The sequence below is a fragment of the Dermacentor variabilis genome, chromosome 7 (assembly GCF_050947875.1).
Source record: "Dermacentor variabilis isolate Ectoservices chromosome 7, ASM5094787v1, whole genome shotgun sequence".
Classification (NCBI taxonomy): domain Eukaryota; kingdom Metazoa; phylum Arthropoda; class Arachnida; order Ixodida; family Ixodidae; genus Dermacentor; species Dermacentor variabilis.
The window spans coordinates 19,643,707-19,654,417 of NC_134574.1; the positions used below are offsets into that span (position 1 = coordinate 19,643,707).

The 10,711-nt window shown below is 48.0% G+C and overlaps 1 protein-coding gene across 1 annotated transcript; it reads right to left on the minus strand.

The window, feature by feature from the left end:
- Positions 1-3,995: 3,995 nt before the first annotated feature.
- Positions 3,996-5,645, minus strand: LOC142587360 (uncharacterized). Its single transcript, XM_075698301.1, has 2 exons — positions 4,673-5,645; positions 3,996-4,386 (listed from the first exon to the last, which is right to left on the minus strand). Exons 1-2 carry the CDS (start codon positions 4,876-4,878, stop codon positions 3,996-3,998), a joined length of 597 nt encoding a protein of 198 aa, XP_075554416.1. The 5' UTR covers positions 4,879-5,645.
- Positions 5,646-10,711: the final 5,066 nt, after the last annotated feature.

Below are 10,711 nucleotides of genomic sequence, written 5' to 3' on the forward strand. Positions count from 1 at the left end.
TTTTTTTTTTCAGAAATGCAATGATGACAAAGGAGAGTGTCTTGTGGCGTTTGACTAGTTGTAGCATAGAGGGGATGGTATATGCGAGTAGCAGAGGAGGACGAGAAGATGGAAAAATCATGTAGATACTCTAGGCAAAGCTTGTAGTATAGTAATACGGTAACCATTTTTCATGTGTGCCTTGCAACACTGCAATGAAGCAAAGTGTAATGAAAGATTCCAATTACAAGAATTCTTTGTTGTTATTCTTATTTCCAATGCTTCTAGGGCACCCACTCCATTGTCCTCATGGCTGTGGCAGACAGCCAGTACCTGTTTCGCCTTATTGATGTGGGCGCACCTGGGAGGTTTAGTGATGGTGGAATTTTCAAAGATTCCCCCATTGGCAAACGACTGCACGAGGGCAAGCTCAATCTGCCTCGGGCAGCTAAGCTACCAGGCTCCGAGAGAGTTTGCCCTCATGTGTTTGTTGGCGATGAAGCCTTCCAGCTGCGCCCCGACTTCATGCGGCCACTACCGGGCACCCGGACTAAAGCTGAGGAGATCATCTTCAACTACCGCCTCAGTCGTGCCAGGTCTGTACCATATCAGGTTTAAAATCGTAATTATTAAACTGTAATCGTTAAAACCGTACTTAGAACTGAGGTGAAACAGCACAAAAAAGACGAGGACACAAGGAAACAAATACCAGCAGCGCTTGTCTGTGGTATTTGTTTCCTTTTGTCCTCATCTTTTTCGCACTGTTTCACCTCAGTTCTAAGTGTGAACCAACTAGCCCTCATCAAGATCTTACTAAAACCGTAATCCTGCAATTATACCTCTGTTTAACTACGTGAATGTTTTTTCACGTTTATAAATTGTAACATTGCCTATACAATATTGGTGTTTGGTGTCTTTGTGCACCACAGTGCACAACATGTCATCGCCATTTAGTGCTCCACTTTTTTTTAATTTGGTGCAGGCTTCTATTGCACATTTTCAACCGTAATTTTTAAGGAACCACATGTGCATTTTTAAGTTGGAATATGTTTGTCTTTTTCAGACGATGTATAGAGAATGCCTTCGGGATTCTCGTTTCCCGCTGGCGGATTTACGAGAGGCAGATGAACCTGCAGCCGGAAAATGTGGAGAGTGTTGTGAAGGCAACCTGTGTACTTCACAACTTCTTATCCGTCACGTCCAGCGCTTCAGCGACCTACTGCCCACCTGGATATGGAGACTGCCAGGACATGTTCGGGTGTGTCCGTGACGGCACTTGGCGACAAGGGGTGGCAACTGCTGCTGTGTTCGGTTTGCAAGGAGCAAAGGCCCGCAACTGCACAAATGCTGCTAATTCGGTGCGCAAGCAGTTCATCGAGTACTTCAAGGATGAAGGGCAGGTGTCTTGGCAGTGGGACCTGCCAGGGGTGACAAGCTTGTAGGATGGTGTAGACCTGGCCGCCTCAAGGCCAAGAACACGTGCTGCTGGACTCCATGAAGAACCCAACAGCCCTCTTCAGGGCTACCTACTTAATGCTTTGGCAGCGAGCAGCTGGATTTACGATATTCTGTTCTGTGGCCCTTCTGTGCATTTCATTTTGTATTGCTTATTTCTGGAATGCGGTGATATTGGTTAGGTGAACGAGTGCAATTCAGTGTAGTTGCGTTAAAAAATCATTCAAGGATGACAGGCATTATGCAGGTGGAACTAAATTTTTTACTTGCGTTATTTAGGTGTCTCGCATCATCGCAACAGTGACAAGTATCTGAAGTTTCATTTCGTTTATTGGCCCGAACGCATTACAAAACTTGCCTAAATTTGACATGGTAAACAGGAAGCACTATAGTCGTAAATGACAAAGACAATGGTGTTCACAAGGTCCTGTGCAAGGAAACTGCATGAGGGAAACAAAAGTAATCAATACAGTGGTAACCCAGAAAGTAAGTGGGGTGCTCTGCTGGTCAAGTTGGTGCATTGTGAAAGTGTGATGGTTCCAGTAACACAAAAAAATATGGCAGCACAAGTACAAGGAGACAGCAGGACAAACACTGGCACAAGGAACTAAGATTTAAATCAAACAATATGCCCCCAATACCTGCCACGCATGTGGTCAACATGGTATCCTTAGTGCCTTGTTTAAACACACACTCCTTTATCAGCGAGTTGGACCAAAAACTAGTTAGGAAGGGTAGACCAGAAAAATTTTCCAAATACCACAGGAATGGCCTTTAATATTGCACAACAGTGCATATACACAGCAAACCATTACGGTCTACCTAATAAGGCCTAGTTCACATTATCACAGCATTGCCAAATTGGGAGATGCAGTTCACGTGTGCGAAGAAACAGGCGAGGCAGGGAAACAACACAGTAATGGCCTTGCTATTGCACGAAAGTGTATATATAAAGCGCACCATTACAGTGTACTTAATAAGCCCTAATTCACATTATCACAGCATTACCAAAGTGAGAGATCCAATGGCCGTAATACTACACAACAGTGCATACATACAGCAAACCATTACGGTCTACTTAATAAGGCCTAGTTCACATTATCACAGCATTACCAAAATGGGAGATGCAGTTCACGTGTACGAAGAAACAGGCGAGGCAAGGAAACAACACAGTAATGGCCTTGCTATTGCACGAAAGTATATACATAAAGCATACCATTACAGTGTACTTAATAAGCCCTAGTTCACATTATCACAGCATTACCAAAGTGAGATCCAATGGCCGTAATACTGCACAACAGTGCATATATACAGCAAACCATTACGGTCTACTTAATAAGGCCTAGTTCACATTATCACAGCATTACCAAATTGGGAGATGCAGTTCACTTGTACGAACAGGCGAGGCAAGGAAACAACACAGTAATGGCCTTGCTATTGCACGAAATTATATATATAAAGCACACCATTACAGTGTACTTAATAAGCCCTAGTTCACATTATCACAGCATTACCGAATTGGGAGATGCAGTTCACGTGTACGAACAGGCGAGGCAAGGAAACAACACAGTAATGGCCTTGCTATTGCACGAAAGTATATACATAAAGCACACCATTACAGTGTACTTAATAAGCCCTAGTTCACATTATCACAGCATTACCAAAGTGAGAGATCCAATGGCCGTAATACTGCACAACAGTGCATATATACAGCAAACCACTACGGTCTACTTAATAAGGCCTAGTTCACATTATCACAGCATTACCAAAATGGGAGATGCAGTTCACGTGTACGAAGAAACAGGCGAGGCAAGGAAACAACACAGTAATGGCCTTGCTATTGCACGAAAGTATATACATAAAGCACACCATTGCAGTGTACTTAATAAGCCCTAGTTCACATTATCACAGCATTACCAAAGTGAGAGATCCAATGGCCGTAATACTGCACAGCAGTGCATATATACAGCAAACCATTACGGTCTACTTAATAAGGCCTAGTTCACATTATCACAGCATTAACAAATTGAGAGATGCAGTTTGCCTGTATGAAAATACAGGGAAGGCGCGTAAACATACAAAATTTGAATGACAGGTAATTCCGCAACATTGAATACCGCCAAAAGAATCCAGTGTTATGAAACAAGTTTGGTCACAGCAGTAAAACATGACAACAAACCTTTTCAGTATGGGTTTTCTCCACTGATTGGGGGACTAGTTCAATGAATAGTAACGCTTGAAAATAATTCATTAACTCTTCCCAGGTAACAACAGTTGAATGAAAAATATATAGATATATATATCGCAACTTGCTGTAGTGACTTAGTGGTCGTGGAGTTGTGTTGCTAAGCATGCTGTTGTGGTTTCGATTACTGTTTGCACTGGCCGCATGTTATAAGGGGGGTGGAATGCAAAAACTTCGTGCACTTGGATTTAGGTACATGTTAATGAACCCGAGGCTGAGAAAACTGAAAAAAAACTGAAAATTGTGTACTAAAAAGGATACTTTCCTTGCCTAAACACTGAAGTATGCAATGAAAAAGAAAACTTTAAATTAAATTTCAAGCGCTATTAATGTACTTATTAACATCTCGCAGCATCTCCATCTGCATATCCTCACGAAGCCTCAGAGGTACACGCTTCATTTTTGCTCCCAGAAATGCGGCAAAGTGATCATTTTCATCATACTCCTTCTCCAGAATTTTGCTGATGTTCTCAATTTGGTCATCATATTTATCTTTCTTCCTTTTCTTTTTTGGTGGCTGCGGCTCCGGCACTTCGACACACACCTCAACAAGGCTCGATGCCTCTGTTTGGTCACATGCACTGACCTCGTCATTAGCCTCGTCCTGGTACATCGCCGTAAAAATTTGTTGAGCTGACTCGACGTGGCCATTTGCACTGGCACTTTGCCATTCATCTGCAGGTGGAGCCGTGAGGTTTCCCGATGTCCTGGAGAAAACAATGTTGTATGTTTTAAGTTAGGTCTACTAAGCACTGCTTTCATCAGAAAAAGCTCAATTGTCATGTGTGACTTATTAAACATTCCACACATAAGGTCACTGTAAATATGCTTGTCTGTGCATTTCTTTTATTTCTATGAACCTTTTTGTTCATAATTAGCTGGTTTATACATGCACGTATGTTTGCTGTCAGGCACAACATTCGTTGTAATGCTGGCATGAGGCCACAGAAAAAATACCACTATATGCACTGCAACTTTCTATTATGAACTTACGGTCTTCCTATCATGCTGTCTTTGAGAAAAAGAAGCCGGACGAAAAAAATCCACTGTTTGTCCTCGTCGAGGCTGTCGTCTGCGGCCGCGCCGCTCTTTGCCTCGTTGCGACCTTTCAGCACACGGCGGAAAGTGTCCCGCAAGTTTTTCCACCGGGCTTTCACGTCGGAAACTGCGTATAAAAAGAATGAGTACATAGCACCCATTGTAGTTCAGGCCATTCCATGATGAATGCAGCATTCGCTCTATACATGCATGCCTGCGGCTGTCACATGCAATTTCAATGCGAGATAGATCGCACTGCTTTTTAGCAATTACAGGGCCGCAATTTTGCAGTGGTGCATTTGCCTGCGCTATTATTTTTCGCGCTTGGTTAAAGGTGGTGATCAAGCAGCGCTTCGCCCGCGTTTTATGAAAGGGCTGGATCTGCAGCATAGAATGCAGCAGAAGGGTTAGTCAAATTCGAAACCAAGCACAGAATGTAAACAGCGACAAAGCACAACTCACCGGTAGCTCCGAGTTCCGCTGCTACACGCCGCCACGCTGTCTCGCATACGCCACGGGACTTGTAGTCTTTCTGCTGCAGGTCCCACAGGCAGCGCTCTCGCTCAACAGCGTCTATCAGACGCTCACTGAATTCGTTTTTGTTGTCCACGTTCGCCATGCTCAACGTGGATTCTGCAGTACGCTTGACCGAGGGAGGCTGTCTGCTCAGCTCGTTGTGTTGTATACCGTAAAGCGCGCGCGCGCGTGAGCAAACCGGTAGTACGTCACTAATGTACATCCTGTTCCGGCTGCCTACTATTGGCTAGTCGCTCATAGCACTTCCGGGCGACGAGCGACGAATTCTAGATTTGCAAAACCGAGCGACCGCGCGACAAGACTGAGCGATCTGTTCACGCGACGGCCCGATCCGTCGCGCGAAGCCGTCGCTCGTCGCTGTCGCGCACAAAATCGCGCTAGTGGTGTTTAGCCTTTATCCCCAATTCTACCCAATCCAAGTCCCTGAATACCTCCTGTAAACACGCTGTGAATAGCATTGGAGAGATTGTATCTCCCTGCCTGACGCTCTTCTTTATAGGGATTTTGTTGCTTTCTTTATGGAGAACTACTGTGGCTGTGGAGCCGCTACAGAAATCTCTCAGTATATATAGATATATTGTCACAGTCGGTAATGTGTGAAGAAGAGGACTATGATGGTGGTCTGAGAGACGGCGAGGAAGACGGTAGTTTTTTTATCGCTGTTCTACGCTTGTTGGCCCAGCCATTAAAAGCCATCTGTAAATAGACGCACGCTTCTTCCTTTCCGTGACATCATTGGTGGACGTGCGAGGTAATCACTTGCGCAAGACGGAGTTCCGCAGCGGACGTAACCTGGCCACCATGTCATCCGAAGGAGAGAGTTCAACCATGGCCTCGTCGTCGCCACGGACGGTCATCCTGGCCCAGCCTCACGACCCTGGCATGTTTTCCGGGATCGACAACGTTGACGTCGATGACTGGTTGCAGAATTACGAACGGGTCAGCGCACACAACAGGTGGGACAACACGCTTATGCTGGCCAATATAATATTCTACCTCAAGAAAACGGCACGGGTCTGGTTCGAAACACACGAAGAAGAGATTAAGAGTTGGGACCAGTGCAAGCAGAAGCTTAGAGATTTGTTCGGCAAGCCCGTCGGCCGCCAACGTGCTGCGAAGAAGGACCTTGGGACCCGTGTACAGACGTCCACTGAATCTTACGTGGCGTATATCCAAGACGTCCTCGCTCTTTGCCGCAAAGTAGATAACAATATGACAGAGGCAGACAAGGTCATCCACGTCTTAAAAGGCATCGCGGACGACGCGTTTAACCTGCTTGTTTATAAGAATGTAACAACCGTCAATGAGATCATTAACGAATGTCGCCGTTTCGAAGACGCGAAGAGTCGCCGTATAGTTCAGCAGTTTACGCGGCTACCCAATACCGCAGCTTCATCGACGTGCGAAGACATTTGTCCACCGCGTGACCCCACCTCCTCCGAGAACGTCGTACGTATCGTTCGGCGAGAAATCGAAGCAGCGTCTCCTGCCACGCCTGTGACGCAGTGGTTTGGCGATTCCAGGCCGCTTGTGTCACTCATTCAGTCGGTCATTCGCCAAGAACTTACCAATGCAGGTCTTCCGTCCATCTGCCCCGCCAGCCGTCCCGACTTTGCTTCGTCTGCTGCCGCTGCCCCTGTTCGCCGGAGCCAATACGGTCCATATCCGGGCTATCGCAACCCGGAAGAATGGCGCACCCATGATGATAGACCCATCTGCTTTTACTGTGGACGTGTGGGCCACATCTCTCGCCACTGTCGAAGCTCCTGGCCAGCCCACTATCGACCAAGCTTTCCCGCCTACCACCGCTCCCCACTGAATCCCCGCCCGCCATCCCTCTCCACCGAGGCTGAAGACGCACCTGACAACGCTCGAGCCACCGCGACCAGCCGATCACCATCACCCCATAGTCGCCACTCCCGTTCACCCCAGCTGCGTCGCTCTCCATCCCCAACTTACCGTCGCCGCTCTCCGACGGGAAACTAACAGAGGAAGCTCCTGGAGGTGACGCTGCTCCAGAACACCGGCCTGAAATTCCTCTGCTGAGCCTGCCTACTAATCGGAACCTTCTGGACGTGGACGTGGATGGTTTGCCCGTTACAGCACTCATCGACACTGGAGCCCAAATTTCCATTATGAGTGCGGAGCTTCGAACGCGCTTGAAGAAAGTACTGACTCCTGCTCCGACTCGACTGCTCCAGGTCGCCGACGGTGCAACTTCAGTTGTGCTTGGAATGTGTACTGCTCGTGTCAGTGACGCCGTTCGCCACACGTCCGTTTTGTTTAGTGTGCTCGAACGTTGCCCTCACAATGTGATCCTCGAACTCGTCTTTCTGGCCGCCCATTCTGCTCTGATTGACTGTTCCGCCGGCATTGTACAACTTGACCTACCCCTACCTGTTCCCGTTGACCTTCCTGCTCAAGCTCCAACTCAGCTTTGTTCCGCGGATTTTATACGCCTGCCATCTCTTGCAGCAACCTGCATCCCTGTCTTAGCCTGCCCACCTGTACCTGACGGAGACTACGTCCTTACTCCCGCGACTTCAGTCCTGCTTTCTCACAATGTCTCCTTCCCACACACCATCGTTTCTGTTGCGGACAATCAGACATGTCTTCCCATCCTGGTCTTCCCACCCTGCTTACCAATGCTCATTCTCCGCCGTCTACATCAGCCCCGACCGACGACTTTACAAAGATGATTGCACCGGACCTCTCGACCCAACAAGCCGCAGAGTTCCGTTGCCTCCTCGAGTCCTACTCCGATATTTTCGACCTGAACGATCGCCCTTTGTGTCAAACTACGGTCGTGAAGCATCGTATAAATACCGGCGATGCAGCACCTGTTCGTCGACGCCCATACCGGGTGTCGCCTTCTGAGCGACACGTTATCCAGAGCGAGGTTGACAAGATGCTTGCCAAAGGGATTATTGAACACTCTTCCAGCCCGTGGGCGTCCCCTGTTGTTGTCGTCAAAAAGAAGGATAACAGCTGGCGATTCTGCGTTGACTATTGTCAGCTCAACACGAGCACCAAGGAAGATGTATATCCACTTCCACACATTGACGATGCTCTGGATTGTCTCCACGGTGCCACTTATTTTTCATCTATAGACCTTCGCTCTGGATATTGGCAAATTGACGTCGATGAACTGACCGTGAAAAGACCGCATTCCTCACACCAGACGGCCTATATCAGTTCCGGGTAATGCCTTTTCGCTTGTGCAATGCCCCGGCGACCTTTGAACGGACGATGGACATGCTCTTGCGTGGTTTGAAATGGTCCATCTGTTTGTGCTACTTGGATGACGTCATGCCATTCTCTTCAACTTTTGTGACTCATCTTGAATGACTTTCATCTGTTCTTTCTGTTTTTCGCACCGCTAGCTTGCAGCTCAACTCGTCCAAGTGCCACTTCGGTCAGCGCCAAATAACCATGCTCGGACACCTCGTCGATTCGTCAGGCATTCGCCCCGACCCCGCTAAAGTTCATGCTGTGCAGAATTTCCCCGTACCAACTTGTGCCAAAGATGTTCGCAGCTTTATTGGTCTTTGCTCGTACTTCCGCAGGTTTGTGGAAAATTTCGCCCATGTTGCCCGTCCCCTGACTGACCTCCTGAAGAAAGACGTTCCTTTCTGTTGGGGCTCTGAACAAGCGTCTGCTTTCTCGCAGCTCATCACGCTGCTCACCACACCTCCTGTTTTCGCCCATTTTGACGCCTCCGCTCCGACAGAAATCAGCACTCACGCTAGTGGCTACGGCATCGGCGCAGTTTTAGCTCAACGCCAATGTGGGCACAACCGCGTCATCGCCTACGCCAGCCGCCTCCTCTCTCCCGTAGAGCGCAATTACTCGATTACTGAGCGCGAGTGTCTGGCCCTCATTTGGGCGGTGGGCAAGTTCAGACACTATATATATGGTCGGCCATTTACAGTTACAACCGACCACCACGCCCTTTGTTGGCTTTCCTCCCTTAAGGATCCCACCGGACGCCTCGGTCGCTGCGCCCGACGGCTGCATGAATACACATACACTGTGGTCTACAAGTCGGGTCGTCTACATCAGGACGCCGACTGCCTGTCTTGTCATCCCGTCGATATACCGGACGGCTGAGTGGATGTCGCACCGATCTGCGTTCTTTCGCTCTCTGCCTTGCAAGACATTGGCGCTGAACAACGACGCGATGAGTCGTTACGCCCCATTATCGAACGCCTCCTCTCTGATCCATCTGACCTATCCCTTCACATGTTCGTACTACAAAATGGCATCCTGTATCGCCGCAACATGCACCCCGACGGGCCCGAGCTCCTAACCGTCATTCCGTCTCATCTGCGACAGACTGCACTGCAGCAACTGCACGACGTACCCACCGCTGGACACCTTGGCGTTACTCACACCTATGACCGAATTCGGTGACGGTTTTTCTGGCCCCGTCTCAACCGCTCCATTCGGCGCTATGTTGCCGCGTGTGAGTCGTGTCAACGCCGGAAAAGAGCAGCTGTGCCTCCGGCCGGACCGCTGCAGCCTTTGGATATACCGGCCGACCCTTTTTTTCGCGTTGGCGTTGATCTTCTCGGACCATTCCCTATATCGAATGACGGAAATAGGTGGATTGCCGTCGCTACGGACTATACAACTCGCTATGCCATTAAGGACCAGGCAGGATTCCGTAAAGGCTACTCAACAATAGACCATATTCACACTATCAATCAAGTGATAGAGAAATGTGCAGAATATAACCAACCCTTATAAATAGCTTTCATTGATTACGAGAAATCGGTCGATTCAGTCGAAACCTCAGCAGTCATGGAGGCATTACGGAATCAGGGTGTAGATGAGCCATATGTAAAAATACTGGAAGATATCTATAGCGGCTCCACAGCCACCGTAGTCCTTCATAAAGCAAGCAACAAAATCTCAATAAAGAAAGGCGTCAGGCAGGGAGATACGATATCTCCAATGCTATTCACAGCGTGTTTACAGGAGGTATTCAGAGACCTGGATTGGGAAGAATTGGGGATAAAAGTTAATGGAGAATACCTTAGTAACTTGCGATTCGCTGATGATATTGCCTTGCTTAGTAACTCAGGGGACCAATTGCAATGCATGCTCACTGACCTGGAGAGGCAAAGCAGAACAGTGGGTCTAAAAATTAATCTGCAGAAAACTAAAGTAATGCTTAACAGTCTCGGGAGAGAACAGCAATTTACAATAGGCAGCGAGGCACTGGAAGTCGTAAGGGAATACATCTACTTAGGGCAGGTAGTGACGGCGGATCCGGATCATGAGACGGAAATAATCAGAAGAATAAGAATGGGCTGGGGTGCGTTTGGCAGGCATTCCCAAATCATGAACAGCAGGTTGCCATTATCCCACAAGAGAAAAGTATATAATAGCTGTGTCTTACCAGTACTCACCTACGGGGCAGAAACCTGGAGGCTTACTAAAAGGGTTCTACTC

What these genes read in the sequence shown, in the direction of transcription:
- LOC142587360 (XM_075698301.1), bottom strand. Translation starts at nt 4,878, where the DNA reads ATGGGTGCTATGTACTCATTCTTTTTATACGCAGTTTCCGACGTGAAA. An exon ending in GACAGCATGATAGGAAGACC is followed by an intron (nt 4,387 to 4,672) that starts GTAAGTTCATAA and finishes TGTTTTCTCCAG; the next exon opens with GACATCGGGAAACCTCACGG.